Here is a 27,572-nt window from a genome sequence, read left to right as displayed (position 1 = left end):
TTCCTGACCCAAAGATCCAACTTGGGTCTCTTGAGTCTCCTGCATTGGCAGGCAGATCCTTTACCACTGCACCACCTGGGAAGCCCACACACATACACACATATTTCTCTATAATATCTATCGACTGATTTTAATTCTACTCTCTAATGTTCTATCGAAATAATTAAAATTCTAGTCCACATAGAAGTTTCAAAATATTAAACCCTTATTCATATAATTCCCATGTACAGTTTACCTCTGTATGTATCCCAGTTTGTCAATGTCCCTGTTAATATGCAGCAACTGGTACTGGATAATCCTCTTCAGTTCAATTCAGTTCAGTCACTCAGTCATGTCCGACTCTTTGCGACCCCATGGACTGCAGCACACCAGGCTTCCCTGTCCATCACCAACTCACAGAACTTACTCAAACTCAGGTCCATCGAGTCGGTGGTACCATCCAACCATATCATCCTCTGTCGTCCCCTTTTCCTCCTGCCTTCAATCTGTCCCAGCATCAGGGTCTTTCCAAATGAGTCAGTTCTTCGCATCAGGTAGCCAAAATATGGCAGTTTCAGCTTCAGCATCAGTGCTTCCAATGAACACCCAGGACTGATTTAATTTAGGATTGACTGGTTTGATCTCCTTGCAGTCCAGGGGACTCTCAAGAGTCTTCTCCAACACCACAGTTCAAAAGCATCAATTCTTCAACATTCAGCTTTCTTTATAGTCCAACTCTCACATCCATACATGTCTACTGGAAAAACTATAGCTTTGACTAGATGGACCTTTGTTGGCAAAGTCATGTCTCTGCTTTTTAATATGCTGTCTAGCCTGGAGAATCCCAGGGACGGGGGAGCCTGGTGGGCTTCCGTCTGTGGGGTCACACAGAGTCGGACACGACTGAAGTGACTTAGCAGCAGCAGCAGCAGCAGGTTGGTCATAATTTCATGGCTGCAGTCACCATCTTCAGTGATTTTTGAGCCCCAAAAGATAAAGTCTGTCACTGTTTCCACTGTTTCACCATCTATTTGCCATGAAGTGACTGGACTGGATGGCCTGATCTTAGTTTTCTGAATGTTGAGTTTTAAGCCATCTTTTTCAGTCTCCTCTTTCACTTTCATCAAGAGGCTCTTTAGTTCTTCTTCGTTGTCTGTCATAAGGGTGGTGTCATCTGCATATCTGAGGTTATTAATATTTCTCCCAGTAATCTTGATTCCAGCTTTTGCTTCAGCCAGGCCAGCGTTTCTCATGATGTACTCTGCACATAAGTTAAATAAGCAGGGTGACAATATAGCCTTGATGTACTCCTTTCCTGATTTGGAACCAGTCTGTTGTTCCATATCCAGTTCTAACTGTTGCTTCCTGACCTGCATACAGATTTCTCATGAGGCAGGTCAGTTGGTCTGGTATTCCCATCTCTTTCACAATTTTCCACAGTTTATTGCGATCCACACAAAGACTTTGGCATAGTCAATAAAGCAGAAGTAGATGTTTTTCTGGAATTCTCTTGTTTTTTCGATGATCCAGCAGATGTTGGCAATTTGATCCCTGGTTTCTCTGTGTTTTCCAAATCCAGCTTGAACATCTGGAAGTTTACAGTTCACATACTGCTGAAGCCTGGCCTGGAGAATTTTGAGCATTCCTTTGCTAGCATGTGAGATGAGTGCAATTGTGTGGTAGTTTGAGCATTCTTTGGCATTGCCTTTCTTTGGGATTGGAATGAAAACTGACCTTTTCCAGTCTAAGCCTAGTGTTGATAAAATAGGACTGGGTTGAGGTATCAGATCAGTTCAGTAGCTCAGTCGTGTCCCATCCTTTGTGACCCACGGACTGTAGCACACCAGGCTTCACGGTTGAGTAATAAATTTCTAAATAACAAATTAAACTGCCTTGGAGATTTTCATCTTAGACATTTTCAACATCCCTTCTACCACCTATAGTTATTAGGTCTGACACAGACTGTTGTCTACCACACCTTTCCATATGCAGTACTTCTCGGAGCAGCCAACTTCCTTAGGCCCCCAAATTTCAAATTATCCCCATAAGCATATTAAAACTTACGGGAAAATATGAACACTTTGTGAAAGGAGAATCAGGAAACATTTAAAAAATAAAATAAGTGAATAAAAAGCAGAATGAATGGATATATGAAAACAATAAAATACTATGCTAAAAGAATAGATTGAGAAGCAAGAAGAAGGAGAGTAAAAAGGAAAATTTGAAATAAAAGCTAAATGGTTTGGAAGACAGAAACAGAAATGTGATCGGACAAATAACGAGAACCTGAAAAGAGCAAAGAAAAAGGGACTTAAAGAAGCATTTGAACATAGGTAGATACAATTCCTTGAATTAAAAAATCAAGATGACAAAAATCCTTCACCTGTCCACATAAGAGTAAAATTAAATAATATCAAGTATAAAAAAAAATTTTTTAAAGAGAAAATATGAAGTTTTAAAGAGAAAGAGTATATCACATAAATAACAAAAATTAGAATACGGCATGAATTTTTATAATTTAAACCTAAGTTGATATTTTATCAATAAAATATATATCTAGTTTATAATCCAGCTGAGCATTACTTTACAAAATCTGAAGGTCATTTTAGTTTCACATGACTACTTTTAGTGAGAATCAAGAATTTTGCATTTAAATAATATTAATTACCGCTAACACTGATTTAAGTCCTAACTAAAGATTATGACATGTATTATTTTTTTAACCTGCAAAACTACCCTAAAACAGAGTGGTAGACAAAACTCTAATATGGCCTCCAAGATTCCAGTCCTTGGTGTACATACCCTATATATCCTTTCCCATGAATGTCTGAAAATGATGGAAGCCACACCATTAATCAGGTTACATTTTACGTCAAAGGTGATGGAACAGTCACTCCCATGATTGTCACATTACATCAGACTCCACTTTAATAGACCAAAGAGAAAGATTTTAAACAAAAAAGACGATTCAGCTGACACTGAAGGGGCACCGCGCCGTGATTCTTAAGGGTCAGATGGCAGGCAGTGGCAGTCAGCGTCCAGGGGCTGAGAACATACTATGACTGAAAAAGCAGCACAAGACATGGGGCCTCAGGGCTGCAACTCCAAGCGACCGAGCTCTGCCTAAACGCTGGGTACAGATATGAGCTCGACAGACGCCGTGACGACAGCCTGGGGAAGCACTGAGCAGAGGGACCTGGATGCTGTTTTCAGCTGATAAATTTGTGGTTAAATGCTATTTAGCAAGAAAACTAATAAAGGCAGACTCTATTATCAGTTCCAATTTTTCAAATGAAGAAACTGAAGTACTGACACTTAAAAAAGACTCCTTCCCAATCATACAGCTCGAAAATGGAAAATGTAAAAATATAGTCTGATTTAGGATCTGTGTTCTCAATACCTGCTCTATAGTGCCATGAAGAAAGTAAGCAGCTGTTACCTGGAGAGGTAGATAAAAACATTCACAGAAGACCAGCAGTGATTAAAAAAAAAAAATTATATATAATTTACCTTGCACCAGGTTAATTAAAATTAATATACTTCCTGTGTATTTTAAAAATACAGGCAGTCTCCTTTCTCACTTCAATAACAATTATATAATTTCCTCAGTGAAATCTGTAATATTTTCCTAATATAGGCAAATATCAATTTCAGAAAGATACTTTTATTCCCTAGATAATTATATATTTTGAGCAAGGTCACCGATGGTGGTATATACTTGTTGATTTCTGGTCACTAGAAAAAACCTCCTGCCCCAGCAAGGAATTATTTTATTCAAACATTTGTTTTCTTACTGAGGTAGTGCACGCTAGTCTCATATACTCCAGTATGGAAGCTAAAAAAGCTCTTTTTGGGAGATCTTTTTTCTTCCACCCTCCAGTAAAACAATGGAATAGACAGGTGACCTAAATTTACCAGACTCATTCACCTATGATTCTCAGATCTTGACTGAGTAATATGGAAGAATTGAAAACCCATGAGACTTCACTCACTACAGTAGCCGTGACTAGGCAAGAATGTAAAGCACTTCATACAACTGAAAACTTCTGGGACTAAGAGCTTCTTTCTGTCTATTGTAAACTGGATTACTTATTCCCTGCTTTACATTGTAAGTAGCATGTTATACTAATAATATATTTTCCATCTGCTTGTTATCAGAGACAATTTCTGCTCCTTACAAAAAATTTTATCTAATAAAACTACTATACAATTTCATTTTTGGAGAAAAGAAAAAGGTTTTGCTTTATTAGAATCCACATGTGGTAACTTCATTCCTAGCTTTTTAAGGAATCTCCATGCTGTTCTCCATAGTGGTAGTATCAATTTGCATTCCCACCAACAGTGTGAGAGGATTCCACTTTCTCCAAACCCTCTCTATGTAGACTTGCTGTGATTTCTCCCTCGGGAAAAATAGATTACTCATCTCTTAATTTAGAAACTATTCATTGAATTACTTCACCTAAGCAATGAGGACAGTTTCTATTGTAACAGAGTTCTGATGCTAACAGGGGATACATAAGTGAAACAATAATTACAACAAAATGTGATATGCTGAAGAATCTGCCAGTTTAAGAGAAGAATCATGTATAAGAGATTATATTTGCACTGGGACAAAGGCTAAGCAATAGTTAGGAAGTTAAGACGAGAAAAGTCATCAACAGAAACAAACAAAAAAAGACAGTAGACAGATGTTAGGGGAACTGCAAGTTAACTTGGTATGGCAAGAATTAGAGATAATAAAATAAAATAAAGAGATGTTATAAAAATAAAAGGGTCAAGTAAATATCTGTAGAAAAGAGTGCAATTGCAAAGAATAAAAAGAAAATCGGAGAGTACTGAAACAACAAACTGAAAAAAATCACCAAATATAGTTGGCAATTCCACAAACATTCTCAATAATTGACAGAAAAGGGTGAAAGAAAATAAGGCTACAGAATACTGAACAATACTATCCACCAAATTCTCAACTAACATTTAAAGAATAACAAAAAGTTGAAAAGTGCACTTGTTTCTCTAAATAGATACGGATTTTCAGCAAAAACAACCATATTTTGGGCAAAAGGTAAACAAGCAAAACTCAAAGCCAATAAATATAAAAGATTAAAATCATACATAGTTTTCTCTGGCCACAGAGAAAATTAAATTAGGAAATAATAAGAGGGACACACTTGGAAAAAACCGAAGTATTTGAGAATTAAGACAACTTTAAATGACTCAGGAGTCAAAAAGTATATCACAAGGGAAATTAAGAAATATTTGGGGGTCAATGAAAATGAACATAAAACTTCAAAATTTGTGGAATGTGCCTAAAGCAATGCATTGAGGTTAATTTATAGCATCAGAGGCATATAAAAGAAGAAAGTTCAAAAATCAGTGATCTAAACTCTAACCTTAAGAAGCTAAAAAAAGTGAATTAAACTAAATTATTTAAAATAAACTATTTCATTTTCAACTGAAAGCAGGCAAAATTGTTGTACTACTTTTTGTTGTAAGATATCAACCTACTATAGACAAGGAAAATAAATACCATTTATCTTAAATGGTATGAGAAATCGCAGGACTTAAACAGGTGAGACATATGATAAGAAGATCGAAAACACTCTTACATACCAATGATGATAATGGTGGTGAGGAGGGAGAAAATGATGATCACCTATCTACTGCTGACTGCAACTGTTTACTGTAGTACATGCAGGTTCTAATTTACATAATTATGTCGTTTAATTATCATGATAACCCTATGATGTAAGCACTACCGTCTTTATTTTATAGATGAGGTAACTAAAGCTAAGGCAAAGGAATAACTTAACTGAGGCCACAAATGGGGGATGGACAGATTTAACAGAAATCAGAGAAAAAAGTAGTTCAGAGTGAAAAAAAGAAATCAGAAATGCTACAGAGACCTGAATAGCATAAGGACTAAGCAGGATCCATTGGCATGGTAACGAGGACATTATTATGTCTCTGACTGACAAACTGACAAACTGACTAGTATGGCTTAAAGCTGTTTGCTACATACTAGCTGTCTGATTTACAAAATACATGACATAATACATATAAATGGTAGCAGTCTATCATTACAGCAACCGAGAAAGGTGAAAATTTTCTGGAATTTTAGAATTGATTTCTAATCATACTTGTAGTTTTTTTTCTGCTTTTTTTAACTATAGAGGTGTATATCTAAAGGAATTTGTGCTCCAGTAAGTAAGTGGCAAAGATGCCATCAATTTCTGCTTAAAATTATCCTTTAAAAGAGAATATTGAAAATAATACTACAATATTCCCATCCAAACAACCACTTTGAAATTTTCTCATCAGTTCATAAAGAATCCTCCTGCCAATGCAGAAGACGCGGTTCAATTCCTGAGTCGGGAAGATCCCCTGGAAGAGGAAATGGCAACCCACTCTGGTATTCTTGCCTGAAAAATTCCATGGACAGAGGAGCCTGGCCAGCTACAATCCATGCAGTCGCAAAGAGTCAAACATGACATAGAGACTAAACAACAACAATTAAGTACTACTTCACTGGATTGTTAAATAGCAATCTGTTTTCTTTAATTTCATAATTCTGAAGCTACATTTTAGGCACATACAGATTCAGGATTGTGCCATCTTTTCAGTGGGTCTGTTACCTCTTCATCTTGGGGAAACATACCTCTTTATCTCTAGCGATGAATCTTGCTTTAAAGTGTACTTTGTATGATTCAGTTTTCTTTCTGTCTAGCATAATTTTGGTATAATTTTACTTCTAATCATTTTGAATCATATCTAAACTGTGTCTCCTTTAAAAATTATCAGTATTTTTTCAACCCTATATGATACATTTAGACTTCTACTTGGTGTATTTAGTCTGCTTACATTTAATATAGTTACTGATACAGCTAGGCTTGTATTTATAATTTTACTATTTAATTTTTATTTGAACCTTTTGTTATGTACCTTTTTGCTCTTTTCACACATTCCTGTGAGCTCATAAAACATTTCTATTCATCAACTCTTCTCAATCAACATGTTATTTCATTCTTTCCTTTATTCTTCTTTAGATTTACCCTAGAAGTCATAACAATAAGAGAGTTAACATTTGTTACATTTGCCATGTCATTGATACGCTGACACCTTAGACTACTTTAGGGTTATTTACTCCCTCACTCTTCACATTACTTTCACCATCTATTTGTTTTTCTACACATATTTTAAACTCCATGAGCTATTTTTTAATCCAATTTTCATTTAAGTTTACCTTTTCTGTTAGTTTTCTTTGCTCTCAGGTTTCATTGCTTATATCTGAGATCACTTTAATTCCTGCTTTATCGTCTCCCTGCAGTATTTCTTTTGGCTCTAATCTAATGTCAGTAAAATCCTTCAGATTTTGTTGGAAAATGTACATCTTTGACTAGCCCAATCATCCTAAATCAACACTTTTCTATCCTGCAAGCTGTTTTTCAGTAACTAAAATAAAAATTTATTTGCTCTCTAATGAAAATTCTTTAATTAAACTTAGATACCCATCCTTCTTGCCTAGAATTCCTTGCCATGCATCAGGTCCTGAACTCCTATTTATCCTTCAGTATCTTGCTTCAATATAACTCTCTTCAAGAAGATTTGCTGCTTCAATACCACCTCTGTAACAATACCAAACGTAGGATATACAGTTTAGACATACATGGAACAACAGACTGGTTCCAAATAGGAAAAGGAGTGCGTCAAGGCTGTATATTGTCACCCTGCTTATTTAACTTATATGCAGAGTACATCATGAGGAACGCTGGGCTGGAAGAAGCACAAGCTGGAATCAAGATTGCTGGGAGAAATATCAATAATCTCAGATATGCTGATGACACTACCCTTATGGCAGAAAGTGAAGAGGAACTCAAAAGCCTCTTGATGAAAGTGAAAGAGGAGAGTGAAAAGGTTGGCTTGAAGCTCAACATTCAGAAAACAAAGATCATGGCATCTGGTCCCATCACTTCATGGGAAATAGATGGAAAAACAGTGGAAACAGTGTCAGACTTTATTTTTGGGGGCTCCAAAATCACTGCAGATGCTGATTGTAGCCATGAAATTAAAAGACGCTTACTCCTTGGAAGGAAAGTTATGACCAACCTTGATAGTACATTAAAAAGCAGAGACATTACTTTGCCAACCAAGGTCCGTCTAGTCAAGGCTATGGTTTTTCCTGTGGTCATGTATGGATGTGAGAGTTGGACTGTGAAGAAAGCTATCACTGAAGAATTGATGCTTTTGAACTGTGGTGTTGGAGAAGACTCTTGAGAGTTCCTTGTACCGCAAGGAGATCCAACCAGTCCATTCTAAGGGAGATCGATCCTGGGTGTTCATTGGAAGGACTTATGCTAAAGCTGAGACTGCAATACTTTGGCCACCTCATGAGACGAGTTGACTCACTGGAAAAGACTCTGATGCTAGGAAAGGTTGGGGGTGGGAGGAGAAGGGGACGACCGAGGATGAGATGGCTGGATGGCATCACCGACTCTGTGGACTTGAGTCTGAGTGAGCTCCGGGAGTTGGTGATGGACAGGGAGGCCTGGCGTGCTGTGATTCATGGGGTCGCGGAGAGTCGGACACGACTGAGCGACTGAACTGAACTGAACTGAACTCATGAATAACATTCACATTGATGTTAACCAAAGTGAATAGCTCAGATAATATTTCATAACACAAACAAAACTAAAATAATGTGCCTGAAACTTCATATCAATATACAGGCTCTAGGACAGAGTCTTTCCCCTTTTCTGTCTGAGATAGCTAATCAGGATTCTATAAATCCAACTAGAATAGAATTCAGTCTATATACTTGGTAAAATAGAACCTAGAGACAGAAAGGGAATGAGCCAATTCAATAATTATTTATATAACATGGTATAAAGAATGTCAAGGGAAGCAATTTTAATTTAAGATGGTCATAGAAGGAGACATGAGTTCTTGAAGTTCCCAAAGACATTTCCTTTGGATGCCTTGCTTTTCAAGTCTATAACATCTTGTGTTACTTCAAAGCTAATTTAAAGTTGAATTTCTTTACCTATAACTGAGATAATACTGATTAACATTTTGCGAGCTACTTGACAGCAGAGAATACTTTTAGTACTATTTCATCCCCTAGCAAAATATCCTGTGTGTGACTGAAACTTCAGAAACATCTGCTGGATAGTATAGCCAAAACTTTATGTAAGTGTACAATATCCACTATTTCTGTAGGAAGCACTACTTTATATTAGCCTTTGACTGATTAAATACAGAAGATACTGAAGAAATAACAATTATTATCAATCCTCTTTATTTTCTTAATTTTTCAGAAATATGAAAAATTCTATCATCACACTACTAAGTTTCTTCTCATTAATAGCAAGATTAGATCCAATCGGATCAAACCAGATGAAGTACTTTTCTACTTTCTTACATATCAGTTAAAGTGTCTCCTTATTCATATAATACTTTTAAAACTGTGATCTGTTAAATCTGCTTAAAACATATATAGAAACATTATAACTGAAAGTACTCAAAAGAAATGTGATATAAAAAGTACCACATAAACATATTTAAATACAATAATTAAACAACAGTTAAAGCAAACTCTATGTGAAAGGTTTGGCTTACAAAAAGGATATCGTATGAAGATGTCCTGTTATGCAAACAACAATTAAATATTAAACTCTTCATACATCTTTTATGCTATAGCATATAAAAAAGAATTAAATTACAAGCAGAAATTCTAAAAAGCATGAAATACTTTCTTTTAGCTATATACACTAATTTCTCTCCCTGTGTAACAAGTCAACTAGAGCAAATATTAAACTATATTAATTAAGTAAAAACAACCATAAAAATTAAGTTTTTTATCAGAAACTATTGCTGCTTCTTTGATGCATCACTGATAAAATTTTGTGAAAATAAAACAGTGACTTTTATCTTTGGACAGGATTCTTGGTGCCTCATGGTCTCATGGATATTTTTAAATAGGAATTGGATCTTTTTACTTTTTACTTTCAGCCACTTTTCAAAATAACTGCTTCCATAGAGTGTAGTTTATAAATACTTAATGAACATTTTCATCTATGGATTGTAAACTTTTTCATAACTTGTAGCTTGCTGGAATTTGCAATAGGATTTCCTTATGAAACTTCAAATATATTGATACATGTCTATAAAATGTCATTTATCTGAAAAGTACTTGAAAATTTAAATTGAAACTAAAAATTAAGCAATTTATCAGTAAAAGCATAAAACGTATATAGTAACAGTCATCAGGTATCGCTATCATATTAATCCAATTACTACATAAACTGAAAATTATATGAAGGCTTTCTACTTTCTTTCGAAATGGAGTATCAGGGAATGGACTTGTCCTTCTGCCAAAACAACTAGTAAAGTAGACCAACTGTACAAAACACTGCTGTTCAGATCCTGGATATCAAGCAATACAGGACAAAGATTTCCAAGAGGAGAAAAATGATGTAAGCCTTTGAATGCCACAGATTATTGTGGTTCTGAGGCTGCATTAAAAGCAGAGTGAACATAGGTGCTATCTAGAAATTTTCCTGAATTGGGGAAATAGTGCTGGTAATTCTGGAGAGGTCAAGGTGGCTACAATGTACAGGACACTATCCAAAAGAAGATAGAACTGCCCAGAGTGCCGATGACTCTTCAGTTCAGTTCAGTTCAGTCGCTCAGTCATGTCCAACTCTTTGCAACCCCATGGACTGCAGCACGCCAGGCTTCTTTGTCCATCACCAACTCACAGAGCTTACTCAAACTCATACCCATTGAGTTGGTGATGCCATCCAACCATCCCATCCTCTGTTGTCCCCTTCTCCTCCTACCTTCAATCTTTCCCAGCATCAGGGTCTTTTCAAATGAGTCAGTTCTTTGCATCAGGTGGGCAAAGTATTGCAGTTTCAGCTTTAACATCAGCCTTTCCAATGAATATTCAGGATTGATTTCCTTTAGGATTGACGGTTTAGATCTCCTTGCTGTCCAAGGGACTCTCAAGAGTCTTCTCCAACACCACAGTTCAAAAGCATCAATTCTTCGGCGCTCAACTTTCTTTATAGTCTAACTCTCACATCCATGCAAGACTACTGGAAAAACCATGGCTTTGACTAGATAGACCTTGTCTCTGGTTTTTAATATGCTGTCTAGTTTGGTCATAGCTTTTCTTCCAAGGAGCAAGCATCTTTTAATTTCATGGCTGCAGTCACCATCTACAGTGATTTTGAAGCCCCAAAACATAAAGTCTCTCACTGTTTCCCCATCTACTTGCCATGAAGTGATGGGACTGGATGCCATGATCTTAGTTTTCTGAATGTTGAGTTTTAAATCAACTTTTTCACTCTCCTTTTTCACTTTCAAATGCTACTTACTGCTGAAAAGACTATACAAGGCTGGGGAAAGGACCATGTGAAAGGAGCAGAGAGAAAAATCCTCAAAACTCAGATAGGGTTGAGAACATTTCATGCTCCAATCATGGCAGATGATCTGTAATTCATGTGTCATAGAGTAGAGTGGGTAGTGCCTCATGCATGGAAAGATTAACCCTAGACTAAATTATGCTTTCTTCTGGTCTATTAAACCAAAAAAAAAAAAAAAAAGTCTTGAAAAGATCAATATTTTCAAAGCAAGTTAACTCTATTGAAGAACAAAGGTAAAACTTACCTATCAAACATCCAAAAAACTAAAAATCAGAATGTCTGGCAACTAATCAAAATATTACCCATAAGGAAGAGAAAAATAAATCAATTGCAAAAAACTCAGAAATGACACAAATTACAGAATGTGCAGACAAGGACATTAAAGGAGTTATAAGAACTGTAATTCCATAACTCAAGAAGGCAGAAAGTTGATGGACCATGTTAAGTAGAAACATTCCTGAAATAGAAAATATAATGTCTGAGATGATGGATAAGATACACTGGGTGGGATTGGGTACTACAGAAGAAAAGATTCATGAACTTGAAGATACAGGTAACAAAAATATCCAAAGTGAAACACAGAATGAATAAGAAATAAAAACAAGAGTGAGGAAAAAGGATTTCAAACAGTTTAATACAATACTGTTAGAATTCCTAAAACAAAAGAGAGAAGTGGGAGAAAATCAAGAAATAATGGCTTAATATTGTCTAAATTTCATGAAAACTATAACTTCATAAATTTAAGAGTGTCAATAAAACCCATGCACAAGAAACATAAAACAAAAACTCACAACTATGCACATCATAATCAAATTGGCCAAAATCAGTGACAAAGAGGAAAATTTTAATGCAGACGGAAGGAGAAAAAAGTCATAACACACAAAGGAACAATAAGGTTAAACACAGATTTCTCATTAGTAACAATGGAAACCAAAAGATTAATACAAAAATAGTGAAAAGAAAAGGCCACAATTTAAAATTTTTCAAAGCCCTAAGAAAGTAAAATATTTTTTTCCAGATATACGAGCAGATATAATGTACTGCCAGCAGATCTGCACTGAAGTATTAAAAGTATGTCCCTTAGACAGTAGGAAAATGATAATGAACACTGCTATATTTAAAATAGATAATCAACAAATACCTACTGTATAGCACAAGGAAGCTGCTCAATACTCTGTAGTAGCCTAAATGGGAAAAGAATTTGAAAAAGAATAGATACATGTGTATGAACTGAATCACTTTGTTGTATACCTGAAACTAATACAACATTGTTTGTCAACCATACTCCAATATGAAATAAAATCTTTAAAAGTCTGTATTTACAAAAACAGAAAAAGAAATGTTGAATGCTGGACACAATAAATATGTAGGTAAAAGAGCAAATGTTTTCTTACTTTTAATATCTCTGAATAAACCTGACTATATCAAAATTAGTAAAAGTGTAGCAACAGTTTTATAAAGTATGAAGCAATAAAATAGATTCAACAATGACACAAAGGTCAGGGGGAAGGAAATGAAGGCAAACTGTTTTAAGGTTAATATACACAAAGAAATTAGTGATATAATATTACTTAAACATAGACAATAAAAAGTTTAAGATGTATAAAATAAGTTACAAAATACCCACTAAAATAACACAACGTAGAATTGCAGCTAATAAGCCAACAATAAAAGGAAATCAAGAAAAAATGTTAAATTCAGAAGAATAAGCACAATAAAGGAAAGAACAAACAATGGACAAATAAGAAAAACAGAAAACAAATAATGATATGTTAGATTTAAACCCCAAAACATACAGAAATATCCCAAAGATACTCTAGGTTCAGTTCAGGACCACTGAAAGAAAGCAAATATTGCCATAAAGCATTTCACATCATTTTTTTGGTTTCTTAGTGCATATAAAAATTATATTTGTACTATACTATAGTCTAGGATAGAACCTGCACGCTGAATTTACTAATTAAGAAACGAGAAAACAGCACTATAAAGGTGGCATAGAAATACAAGAAACTATTCTTAAGTAATCTTTTAAAACTTTGAACAGAGTTACAGATTTTGCCATTTGTTATAAACTGGTGTATGTAATTTAACTGGAACCATGAGAAAGTTGGTATTGTGTGAATTCTGAGGCACTTTAGACATGTTGTAGGAGTGATGTGGACTTTCTTGAGTGTTACACATTCATAAGTGAATGGTCTGTATCTCGTGCCTTTGTTGGTTTTCTGTGAGCTGTCGTTTCTGGGAAATGAGCAGCTCTCATTCCTGTAACTCTTGTAACCCAGTCATTCGTGGGCCTCCTTCATGAGGATTCAGTGCGGCTGTGGTGCTGTTATCCCTCTGATAGGAACTGTAACTCAGTGTAAAGCCCCAAAGATCTGTTACTTATTTTTATTTTATATTGTACTATATTTTATTTAGTGTTGTGTTTGTTTCAGGTGTATAGAAAAGTGATACAGTCATATATATTTATATATGAATTAACAAAAGCAGCTCCCATCTTTTGATGGGGAGCTCGTGGTTTATAATATAAATGGCATTATTTTGAGAGAGGGATAACTTAGGTATGGTATTGGGTTTTTTTTCTTTTTGCAGCTTGAGGCAGTTGTAAAATAACTTAATGTAGCTTTTTGCAACTGTGTATTCCTTAGTATTTTTTTCCTTTGGTGAAATTTTAACTGTTAATGTTTTTGGCATTGTGCTTTGTACCATTTATTAAATAAAAATTTTTAAAAATTATATTTGTACTATACTATAGTCTACCAAGTGTACAATAGCACTAACCTAAAAAAATGTACATACCTAAATTTTAAAAAAAAATTTATTGCTGAAAAGTACTAGCCATCACCTGAGCCTTCACTGAGTCCTAATACTAACGTTAAAGATGACTGAACACAGATCACCATAACTAGTAACAGTGAAAAAATCTGAAATATGAGAATTACCAAAATGTGACACAGAGACACAGTGAGGAAATGCTTTTTGAAAAATGGCATCTGCAGACTTTCTCAATGCATTGTTGCCAAAAAATTCAATTCATAAGAAACATAATATCTGTAAACTGCAATAAAAGAAAGCACAATAAAATGAGATGCCTATAAATATATATATACATTACATGTACATGACGGATAAGGATTGGATAAATAAGACATAACTATATGCTGTCCAAAATAATCTATTTTAAATATAAAAACACAAGTAGGTTAAAGTAGAAGGATGAAAAACTGACACAGCATTCTATTAATATTTTTTAAAGCTGGAGTGACTATACTTTTTATATTTGGCAAAATAAATTTTGAAGCAAAGAATATTACCAGGGATTCAGAAAGCAATTTCCTAATAATAAAGAGGTCAAGTCATCAATTGATCAAGAAGACATTAAAAACCCTAAACATGTATCCATCTAACTAAGAGAGTTTCAAAATACATGAAGTAAAAATTGCTAGAAGAACAAATAACCGAATCTAAAATTACAGTCAGAGATTGCAACACTTATTCTTCAAATTGACAGAACATCAATGTGGACACTAGACAATTTGAAAAACTTGAACCAACTGATATCTGCAGAAGACTTCAGAAAGCATAGGACATTTGCAACTGTCCCAGGAACATTTACCAAAACATATTCATATCCAGGTGATACAATCTTTGGAATATGATTAGATAGGTCATGAGGGTGGATTGGTCATGTGGGTGGATGGTCATGTGAGTGGACTGGTCATGAATGGGGTTAGTGATCCTATAAAAGAGGTCCCACAGAGCTCCCCATCACCTTCCCTTATGTGAGGGCACAGGAATCATCACCAAAACCCGACCATTCCATACTGGTACTTTGATCTCGGGCTTCCCACCTCCAGAACTGTGAATAACAAATTTCTGTTGTTTATAAGCTACTTAGTCAATGGTATTTTTTCACAGCTGACCAATGGATTAAGACATTAGGTTTATTCATTTTCTATTGCTGCTGCTGTTGTTCAGTTGCTAAGTTGCGTCCAACTCTTTGCGAACCCATAGACTGCAGCATGCCAGGCTCCCCTGTCCTTCACTATCTCCAGAATTTCCTTAAATTCATGTCCATTGAGTTGGTGATACTATCTAGCTATCTCATCCTCTGCCACTCTCTTCTCCATGTTCCTTCAATCTTTCCCAGAATCAGGTTCTTTTCCAATGAGTTGCTCTATGCATCACATGGCCAAAGTACTGGAGCTTCAGCTTCAGCATCAGTCCTTCCAATGAATATTCAGGGCTGATTTCCTTTCAGTTCAGTTCAGTCGCTCAGTCGTGTCCGACTCTTTGCAACCCCATGAATCGCAGCACGCCAGGCCTCCCTGTCCATCACCAACTCCCGGAGTTCACTCAAACTCATGTCCATCGAGTCGGTGATGCCATCCAGCCATCTCATTCTCCGTCGTCCCCTTCTCCTCCTGCCCCCAGTCCCTCCCAGCATCAGAGTCTTTTCCAGTGAGTCAACTCTTCGCAAGAGGTGGCCAAAGTATTGGAGTTTCAGCTTTAGCACCAGTCTTCCAATTAACACCCAGGACTGATCTTTAGAATAGACTGGTTGGATCTCCTTGCAGTCCAAGGGACTCCTTAGGATTAACTTAGAAGAAATGGAGTCGCCCTCATAGTCAACAAGAGAGTCTGAAATGCGGTACTTGGGTACATTCTCAAAAATGATAGAATGATCTCAGTTCACTTCCAAGGCAAGCCATTCAACATCACAGTAATCCAAGTCTATGCCCCAACTGCTGATGCCAAAGAAGCTGAATTTGACTGGTTCTATGAAGACCTACAAGACCTTCTAGAACTAACACCAAAAAAAGATGTCTTTTCACCATAGGGGGAGGGAATGCAAAAGTAGGAAGTCAAGAGATAGCTGGAATAACTGGCTAGTTTGGCCTTGGAGTCAAAATGAAGCAGGGCAAAGGCTAACAGAGTTTTGCCAACAGAACACACTGGTCACAGCAAACACCCTCTTCCAACAACATAAGAGACAACTCTATTCATGGACATCACCAAATGGTCCATACCAAAATAGACAACTCTATTCATGGACATCACCAAATGGTCCATACCAAAATTAATGCAAGGCTGCCAATGATCAGGGCTGTTGTGGTGAATGGTATAGCTTTAAATAGGCCTCCTATTTTTCGGATATCTTGTTCGTCATTTAGACTGTGAATAATGGAACCGGAGCATATGAATAGTATGGCTTTAAAGAAGGCGTGGGTACAGATATGGAGGAATGCTAAGTATGGTTGGTTGATGCCAATTGTTACTATTATGAGGCCTAGTTGGCTGGATGTGGAGAAGGCAATAATTTTTTTAATGTCATTTTGAGTGAGGGCACATATTGCTGTGAATAGTGTGGTGATGGCCCCCAAGCATATTATGTAGATTATATTCTTTGCACCTGAAGATGGAGAAGCAAAAATAAGACCTGGAGCTGACTGTGGCTCAGATCATTAGCTCCTTACTGCAAAATTCAGGCTTAAATTGAAGAAAGCAGGCTAAACAGGTATGACCTAAATGAAATCTCTTATGATTATACAGTGGAGGTGACGAACAGATTCAAGGGGTTAGATCTGATAGACAGAGTGCCTGAAGAACTATGAACGGAGATTTCTAACACTGTATAGGAGGCAGTGACCAAAATCATCCCAAAGAAAAAGAAATGGAAGAAGGCAAAGTGGTTGTCTGAGGAGCATTACAAATAGCTGAGGAAAGAAGAGACGTGAAAAGCAAGGGAGAGAGGGAAAGATATACCCAAGTGAATCCTGAATTCCAGAGATTAGTAAGGAGAGATAAGAAGGCCTTCTTAAGTGGACAGTTCAAAAAAGCAGAGGAAAGCAACAGAACGGGAAACCTAGAGAGCTCGTCAAGAAAACTGGAGAGATCAAGTGAACATTTCTATTGCTGAGTAACCAATAAGAACAGTCAGAGTGGCTTAAGACAAATCACATTTACTATCTCATAGTTCTGTATGTAAGAACTCTGACAGAAGTTTCAGTGAACTAAAATCAAGGTGTCAAGGTGTCGGCACAGCCACATTTCTTTTTAGAGGCTCTAATGACTAATCTGTTTCCTCAACTTTTCTAGCTTCTAGAGTCTATATTTCTTGGCTCGAGTCCCCTTCCTCCATATTCCAAACAAGCAATGCTGCTCTGGTCTGACCATTCTCCCATAGGCACATCACCCTCTGACCCTGACCTCAGCCAAATAAAGGTCATAATAAGGACTCATGTAGTTAGGTTGGGTCCACCTCAGTAACTTGGAGTAATCGTCCTAATGTACCAAACTTAATCACATCTTCAAGTCTTCTGTCCATGTAAGATATTTACATAGGTAACACAGATTAGAATGTGATCACCTTTGCAGAGCCATTATTCTGCCAAACACTTTGAACCATAAAATAAACCTTGAAAAATCTTTAAAAATTCAATAAGTGACAGAAGCACTTCTAGACATTCTCTAAATAGTTGGAAATACAGTATCTCACTTCTAAATATCCCACTGATCAAGGAAGAAATCAAAAAGAAAATTAGAAAGTATTTACCTGAAGAAAACAGCAAAAGAAGAACAAATGAATGTCAAGGAAGAACAAGAAAAGGAAGAGTTTAAAAGAAATAATTAATGAAATAAAAGACAGAAAAGTAAATGAACTTGCTAAAACTTTAGCCAGACTGAACAAGAAGAGAAAAAATGAGAATGTGGAAACTAATTATCAGTTTCAGGAATTAGATGATATCAGTGGGTAATATGTGAATATTATGAAAAATCTTATGCCAACAAATTACACAACTGGGAAATTTACAACTGAGAGACATAAACTGATACAGTTCACTCAAGAAAAATATAGATAACCAGAAAAGTTCTCAATCCACAAGAGAAATTCAATTTGTAGTTAAAACATTTCCACAAAGAAAATCTCAAGTTCAAATAAATTAAATGTTGAATTCTAACACAAATTTGAAAACATATATAGAGAGATTATCTATCAATATCTTTAGAAAATTACAGAGGAAAGAACATGTCCCAATTTACTTTGTAAGGCCACTAGTACCATCCTACTAAGTTAGTAAGACTTCATGAATAGAAAACTACAGACTAATTTGCCCCTAAAACATAGGTATAAAAATTCATAAAGTTTCAACAACTTGAATTCAGCAATATATTAAAGATGTAATACAAAATGACTAAGTGGAGCTTACCCTCATTACCAAGATTGGCTGACCATTCAAAAATAAATCAGTGTAGCTCAATTCTATTTGCAAACAGGTCTCAGTGAAAATAATTTTACTATTTTACACTTAAAAACAGAAAGTTTATTATAGTTGTATAAACAAGCACACATACTCGTAAGCCTTAATAGTAACATAACATATTCCACAGGATTGATATAATGATTTTACTCAAAGAGTAGGAATTAGGATGTACTTATCTTGACCATCACAATTATTTTAAACATTTTACCACTTTGGGAAAGTAGGATATTTTAATTTCATTATAGAAATTCTGGTTTGGCTTCCAGAACACACTACTAGTATGATATCAAAAGAAAATCCAATTTAGAAACTTAATTTCTAATCATTAAATATTCATGAACATTCTAAAGTGTGTAATTTGCTTAAAAATAAAATATAATTAGGTAGCCATGAAACAAAGGGCAGAAAACAATCAGAAATATAGCAATTTTTTCAATTTTAATTACTATTTAATAAGCTCATGGATGAGCCTTTTGTCACCTTCAATCATAATCTGAATAAAACAAATGAAGTTTGATTAGTATTTCTATATAAATCATAAAAAATAAAATGATACCTCCAGCATCCTAAAGGTCAAAATTCTAAAAACCCATAAGAAAACAATCCTGGCATTTTTTTACTATATTAACATACAATTCAATCACAATAAAGAAGTAAATTTATCAAATTAATTATCATTACTACTTACTGAGTAGTAATTTATACTAATATTTATTGAACAAGTAATTTCCTTAATTTAGACATGAAATCAACCTTACAAATCAAAATTTTTCAAGCAAATATACAATTTTTAAAAGTCACTCTGTCTTCCCACAAATCACACAGAAATTGATAAAGCATGCAAGAATTCTCTAGTCACAAATAAAAAATAGTCATCTATTAATAAAAAAGGATAAATTACCTGTAATTTTTTTAAAGATCACAAAACACAACAGCTCAGCACAGGGTTTGGCACACATGAATTATTTAATAAACTAATCTGAACGCAATCTAATCAAACAATCATAAAAGAATGAATAAATAAATCTAAACACTTTAACACGTAGATATTTCTTTCATAAAAGAATAAATTAAGAATACACACCTTGACTATTTTAAGATAGTAAGAATATCCTAAATGTCCCTAGCAATAAATCAGAAGCCTTTAGCACTCTATCACTAAACACAATAAAAATAAAATATATAACATATACAGAGTATATAAAGAAATCAGTAGTGAGAAGTAGTGAGCCTTAAAGAATTAACTGTAAGGTACTGCTAGCTCTAAATTTTTCATGATGATTTGAATTATATTCAATATATAATAAAGATTGCTAAAAACAGTCAATGATTTCAAGAGGGATTGTAAGAAAATAATATCTATTTAACCCTCAAAGAATGAAATTAATCAGAAAATATAAATGTCATAGTTATTTCAAGTTCTGATACATTTTTTAAGAATATAATCACACTGAAAAATTAGTACATACTTATTAGTACATATTCAGTATGTTCAAACATTTTTTACGAAGACATTAATCATCACAGACACCTACTGTATCCTTTTTATGAAGGATCAATACATGCTTCACATTGTGCAAAATATAGAAATCTTTATCACCTCTTTGAACAAAAACAGCATTCTTTTTCATATGAAAATATTCAGTGGTCATTAGATTAAATATTATTAACACTTACCTGTATTTTAATAGGCCATGAAAAGTTGCTGACATATACATAGAATGTAATGTTTGGATTGCTTCTAAAGTTAAATTTTTCATAGGAAAAACTATCTCTGTATTCTTTTATATTAGTCTTGGAAACTATAGGAGTCTCCTCTCCAGATATTGTTCCAGCTAAAATGTAAATAATAACAAATTTAAATAATTCATATTAAGGAAACATATCTTTATTAATGTAACATTTACATATATATGATATTTACTTAATTGCTGTAACTGTGCTTATAAGTACATAACTATCCAAATAAACTCATGTTCATAATTTAGAATGACAAGGAAGAAATAAGATTTGTCATAAATATAATGGAAACAGATTTAGTATAAAAACTATTTTTAAAAATAATAACCACTTATTTTCAGTGCTATATACTAGGCACTGGTTTAGAGACTTTACATTCTATTCTAATAAAAACTTTATCCCATAGGTATTCCATCTCTGTTTTTCAAATTGGAAACTGAGCCTCAGAAAGATTAAGACATTTGCCTCAAGTTTGTAGCTACTGAACAGTAAAGTCCTCTTTGGAACTCAAGAAATATATAGCTTCAGGAACTGTTGTTTTGCTACTTATTTCTCCACAGAGCCTTTCAAAACAAAATATGTCTCAATCCAATTAAAAAACAGAAAAGAAATCAATTTTTTTTTGTTTACCATGTATTGAACCATCACTACTTTGAATAAAGTGGTAGGAAGATATAATTTAAAACATGAGCTAAAAATTCAATTAGTTAAACACATATTGAGTACTCAATAAATATTTAGTGAAATTAACCAAATGGAAGAAAGCCCTCTGCCTTAAAGATAAGAATAGTTAGGATACTGAGCAACTGAATTATTTTCTAACCGATCATCTGTTCCAAAAATACCATGAATGCTTTTTTAAAATGCAGGTTTTCTGGTAACATCTTCCAAACTAATAAATCAAAATATCTAAGATTTGGTTTTGCGAATCTGAAAGTTACAAGTAATCTCTTGTATATTGAAGGCACTGTTCTAAAGTGATTACTGAGGTTTTATATATTTTTGTTGCCAAATTTTAAAACTCTTGTAGGGTCAATTTGTTATGCAGAATTTCAAATTAACAGTACAAGTTATCAGGAACTCATAGTTAATGAAACTTACAGTGCCAAGATTTTACTATATGTTTACACTATTGTAATGAAATATGTACAGCAAGAGAGTTTCAGAAAAACATCTATTTCTGCTTCATTGACTATGCCAAAGCCTTTGACTGTGTGGATCACAATAAACTGTGGAACATTCTGAAAGAGATGGGAATCCCAGACCACCTGACCTGCCTCTTGAGAAACCTGTATGCAGGTCAGGAAGCTACAGTTAGAACCGGTCATGGAACAACAGACTGGTTCCAAATAGGAAAAGGAGTGCGTCAAGGTTGTATATTGTCACCTTGCTTATTTAACTTATATGCAGAGTACATCATGAGGAACGCTGGGCTGGAAGAAGCACAAGCTGGAATCAAGATTGCTGGGAGAAATATCAATAACCTCAGATATGCAGATGACACTACCCTTATGGCAGAAAGTGAAGAGGAACTCAAAAGCCTCTTGATGAAAGTGAAAGAGGAGAGTGAAAAGGTTGGCTTGAAGCTCAACATTCAGAAAACAAAGATCATGGCATCTGGTCCCATCACTTCATGGGAAATAGATGGAAAAACAGTGGAAACAGTGTCAGACTTTGTTTTTTTGGGCTCCAAAATCACTGCAGATGCTGATTGCAGCCATGAAATTAAAAGACGCTTGCTCCTTGGAAGGAAAGTTATGACCAACCTTGATAGTATATTAAAAAGCAGAGACATTACTTTGCCGACCAAGGTCCGTCTAGTCAAGGCAATGGTTTTTCCCGTGGTCATGTATGGATGTGAGAGTTGGACTGTGAAGAAAGCTGATCGCCGAAGAATCGATGCTTTTGAACTGTGGTGTTGGAGAAGACTCTTGAGAGTCCCTTATACTGCAAGGAGATCCAACCAGTCCATTCTAAAGGAGATCAATCCTGGATGTTCATTGGAGGGACTGATGCTAAAGCTGAAACTCCAATACTTTGGCCACCTCATGCGACGAGTTGACTCACTGGAAAAGACTCTGATGTTGGGAAAGGTTGGGGGCGGGAGGAGAAGGGGACGACGGAGAATGAGATGGCTGGATGGCATCACCGACTCTGTGGACATGAGTTTGAGTGTACTCCGGGAGTTGGTGATGGACAGGGAGGCCTGGCGTGCTGTGATTCATGGGGTCGCGGAGAGTCGGACACGACTGAGCGACTGAACTGAACTGAACTGAACTGAACTGATGTACATATGTATATAAAGTTTTTAATTCTTATATATGTAATATAAAAACTGGAATTGCAAAGACCCTTTCTCATTTGAATTATGTTTCTATTATTTTATTAATACTTCTTAAAATAGCACATGATTTAATTTTAAGAAATCAAATATGGATTTCTAAGGATTCCTATATTTTCTTTAAAAGTTTTCAGTACTTTTATGCAACAGTATGTCCTTTATATTGAAAGTAGAAAACAACAGCATTTCTTTAAAATAGCAACCATACTTTTTCATAATCCAACATACAGATTTGTACTTTTTGTATTTCTTAAAAGTTAGCAATTTCAATGTATAAACCTTATTATGGAAGAAATATTAAGTGTAGAGTTTTTTAACCCTTTCTCAGAACCAAATCCAACAATGACAGGGGGTATAAATTCAAGTTTAAAGGTAATAGGTAAGTTGGTTTTTTACCAGCATACACAGAAATAAGTTGTTATTTTATATCAATATTAAAGTTATTAAATTTATTGCTTCAATGGTGAATCAAATAATTGAAATCTCAGTCTCTTTAGTCATTAAAGAAGTAATCTGTCTTAATTAAAATCACAGGAATTCATAACTGCCATATAAAAAAATAAGAAGCGTAAAATATCTATTATCCACCTAATATTAACTGAATTAGGGGGAAAGTTAACAGAATAATGACACTTTATTAATAATGCTACTTAATATTTTTACCTAAAACAGCACAAAGATTCTGGAACATTTTTATTTCAATTTTTTAAATTAACAGTAGAAAGGTCATATTAGAAACCTTACATATAAGAACAGAAGCAAAAGACACATGACAACAAAATTCTCTTACCTGTTGAACCAACTGACCATGTAATGTTGAGATTAAAGTTGTTTGATGCATTAATTGAAATATCCAAATTTTTGTTTGACTACCAAGAAAGAAAATATGAAGATTAAAAAACCAGAATTATACTAGATGTTATCTTTAATGTTTTAATTATGTCCATACTATGTTTCTCTAACTGTGAACATTAAGTCAATAGTTAAGTGAGAAAGTGTTGATGTCAATTACAATTTTTTAATGAAAAAAATAAAAGGTGATAAATTCTAAGGTATATTTAAAGTTCCCATTTATCTTTCTTACTGTAACCTGGTCTTCTACATGTAGCCAGAGGCTGCTACAATTCAACACTTGAATTTTGATTTTCTTGGCTTGCTGCTGCTGCTGATGCTCGCTTCAGTCGTGTCCGACTTTGTGCAACCCCAAAGACAGCAGCCCACCAGGCTCCCCCATCCCTGGGATTCTCCAGGCAAGAACACTGGAGTGGGTTGCCATTTCCTTCTCCAATGCATGAAAGTGAAAAGTGAAAGTGAAGTTGCTCAGTCGTGTCCGACTCTTCTCGACCACATGGACTGCAGCCCACCAGGCTCCTCTGTCCATGGGATTTTCCAGACAAGAGTACTGGAGTTGGGTGCCACTGCCTTCTCCCTTTCTTGGCTTACCTGTAGTTAATATTTAAATGATATGGGTTTGGTTAGTCCAAAGTTATTTCACAGCAATGGATGATTGTTTTGTCGAAAGATTTCTTGTTACTATAGTATTAGTATATACACATTTTTTGGTAAAAAAAAAATACTTGAAATGCAAAACTTAGAGGTAAAAGTTATAAACCTACTTGGGGTAAAAGAAGGGATCAAGTCATATAAACATGTGTAGAGAGGAACACTGAAGAATTTTACATTGATCAACCTGCATCTCGTCATTAATTTAATTGCACAGAAGCAAATGCCCAAGAGATTTCTTTAAATGTTATTTGCTATTATTCTACTCCAAGAGATGAGGAACAAAAATTATGTAAGATTATAACTATCAAGCGGAGAAGGCAATGGCAAGCCACTCCAGTACTCTTGCCTAGAAAATCCCATGGATTGAGGAGCCTGGTAGGCTGTAGTCCGTGGGGTCGCTAAGGGTCGGACACGACTGAGCGACTTCACTTTCACTTTTCACTTTCACACATTGGAGAAGGAAATGGCAACCCACTCCAGTGTTCTTGCCTGGAGAACCCCAGGGCCGGGGGAGCCTGGTAGGCTGCCGTCCATGGGGTCACACAGAGTCGGACACAACTGAAGTGACTTAGCAGCAGCAGCATAACTATCAAGACTTGCAGAAAGGCACAGAAAGACAGTCATATTGAACAGCTTTAGCTGCAGATACTGAGTGTGCTTTGCTGTGTTCTAAATATACAAAGACTCTTAGAAAAAGCTGTGTTGCTAAGTGAGACCTGGCTACTAAAATAATTAAAATTAATTCCTTGATATTACAACTTTTTCTAAATAAGACAATAAGAAAGCCAATAGAAAATGTATCGCCAATTTTCTGAGTGGCTCTTAGAGAAAGTAAGTCTATAAGCAATTAAGTTCCCCATATCTGATAGAAATAGTGTTAGGAAGAAACTGACAGAAGGACATGGTTCTTCCCTGATATGGGAGGAGTAAAAAGAAGCACGAAAAAAGGCAATGGCTGCTGGGTGATGTGTGACAGTCTTTCCATGTAAACGATACACTAAGACCCAATTATCTTACTTGAAATAAAAACTACTCTAAATGATTTCCATAGAGATGGGGACAGCTGAGCCTCTATTATGAACTACTAACAATGCTCCATAATCATTGAAAGATACTCTCTTCAAAGTTCCCAGGAAGCAAATATAAACTCAATAAGAATGGTCATCTTGAAAGAGCATATAAAATAAACTGTGTGGTAGTAAGGCTGAACAATTTTGCCACATAGATTTTTCAGGGTAGTGCTCATTACTAGTGAAGAGATAATATCAGAGAATTTGAAGTGATCATAGAAAAACAAGTCTTGGAGTTTAAAAATATACAGTATTTCAGAAGGGCACTATATTATCCATCAGAGTCATATTTGTCAGTTCAGTTCAGTTCAGTCGCTCAGTCGTGTCCAACTCTCCGCGACCCCATGAATCACAGCACGCCAGGCCTCCCTGTCCATCACCAACTCCCGGAGTTCACTCAAACTCATGTCCACAGAATCGGTGATGCCATCCAACTGGCCACAAATGTAAGAAGGAAGTTAACTTACTGAGTTCTATCGGTAAGCTATTAAAATATCCTCTAATATGTACCAGAAAACTTTCAAACTTCTTAAGGCCTTTCTACTTTTTAAAGCTATGAAAACAGATGACACTGATTCAAAAATAACGCCAATATTAATGACTCAAGTAATAAATGCAAAAAGCTTTTGTCAGTGTGCAAATAAGTCTGTCCAACAGACAGCATTTACTCAGGCACAGTAGTAACATCTATTTCATCATACTTATAACGATGCATTAAGGAGAACCCAGATAGGAAAAGAAGAAATTTCTTTGGTAACAAATACTGATTTACTCTATCAATAGTGAACAAACCAGACCTGAAAACCAATCACTGTTTCATATTAACTAAATTGTGTTCATGAGGCAATGAAGTAAATTTGCAGAGTATTCATTATTGAGTCAGATGTCCCTGGGTTCAAATCTTAGACTTTTAATGTACCTGCGTATTGATTTAGAGATAGCTACCCTTATCCTTCCTGAAAATCAGCTTTCTTATCTCTAAAATGGGCTTCTCTGGTAGCTCCGTGGGAAAGAATCTGACTGCCAATGCAGGGGATGGAGGTTCGATCCCCAGGTCAGAAGATCCCCTGGAGAAGAAAATGGCAATCCCTTTCAGTATTCTTGCCTGGGAAATCCCATAGACAGAGGAGTCTGGCAGGCCCCAGTGCATGGGGTCACAAAAATATTGGACATGACTTAGCAACTAAACAACAACAATCTCTAAAATGGGAATATCATGACTTCCCCAAAGACTTTTTTGGGAAAATTAAACAAGATAATTTCTCAAAAAACTTATCATGGTTTCAGGCCACCATGCTGATAATGGTCGTGTGGTTGATATTATTAGGTCTGGGGACACAGGATTTCTTCTTTTCCTTCTCCTTTTTCATCTTCCCTTTTACTAAAGGACTCAGAAAGAAGGTATGACTGCTGACCTCTGAGAAAGGTTGACTTTCTTTATTATTAATGAAATAGTTTTTAAAAAGAGTTGTTTTCTATGAAAACAAAACATGGTAGAAACAGTGAACCCCTAAGAAAACTTAAATCATTATTTTTATCATGAAATTGCATCTTAGTAATTGTGTGTGCCTTATTTTGTGTCATGGAAATTTGAGAATAACTGCTATTACTACTAAAAAAGGTTACACAAAATTTCCAACTGACATAGAAAACTTTTCTTGAAATTTTACTTCATCCTCTCAAGTTAAGGCATTACTGAATATATGGTACTGTAACTAAAGCCCTATAAAATATATTTAAGGTCAAGGAAAATATGCTGGACTCCAAGAAGTAATACTGTGACTACCACAGTAAATGACAAAATTAGTCATTTAGAACACTGTTGTTAGACATGGTTAAGTTCAGCAAGATCATATTATACAAGAAACTACTCCAGAAATTGTTAACATGAAAGCATTGGTTAAAGATGATATATAGTAGGTTAGAATTAAATTTGTTTTCAAAATGTAATAAATGCATAAAAATGAAAGTACTTCTTTTTTGTAGAAGAGGCCCAGACTAACAATACATGTTAATTTCAGAAATTGTTCCAAGTTGCATTTCTCTTTAATTATAAATTGTACATAAAGATATATATGTAATTATAAATTACTTATAATGATGTTACAAGCATTCTTAGTGGTACTAAGATATGATAGTTTAGTGTCCATCAGTTTCTCAAAATATACGTCTGGGCTCTTGGTTTCAACTGAACAAAACAGCAAAAAGTCAAACTGAAAGCTGTGATATTGTAAGAACTCAAGGATTT

At 35.1% G+C, this 27,572-nt stretch overlaps 1 protein-coding gene across 2 annotated transcripts in view; it reads right to left on the bottom strand.

Annotated features, from left to right (window-relative positions):
- Positions 1-27,572, bottom strand: part of ATRNL1 (attractin like 1) — an 843,932-nt gene that overhangs the window by 505,402 nt on the left and 310,958 nt on the right. For both annotated transcript variants that reach the window (XR_016038801.1, XM_055424575.2), the window contains exons 23-24: positions 23,539-23,617; positions 20,345-20,502 (exon numbers count right to left, since the gene is read on the bottom strand). Coding sequence is in view for 1 of the 2 variants with exons in the window: in XM_055424575.2 (XP_055280550.2) it covers positions 20,345-20,502; positions 23,539-23,617 (237 nt within the window). In the remaining variant the exon portion in view is untranslated. The remainder of the gene's footprint in view (positions 1-20,344; positions 20,503-23,538; positions 23,618-27,572) is intronic.

Source organism: Moschus berezovskii, chromosome 12 (assembly GCF_049115385.1).
Source record: "Moschus berezovskii isolate FMDL1 chromosome 12, NW_MosBer_1.0, whole genome shotgun sequence".
NCBI classification, from domain to species: domain Eukaryota; kingdom Metazoa; phylum Chordata; class Mammalia; order Artiodactyla; family Moschidae; genus Moschus; species Moschus berezovskii.
Note: the sequence above shows the minus strand (reverse complement) of the source record. Positions and strands in the feature narration are given on the sequence as shown.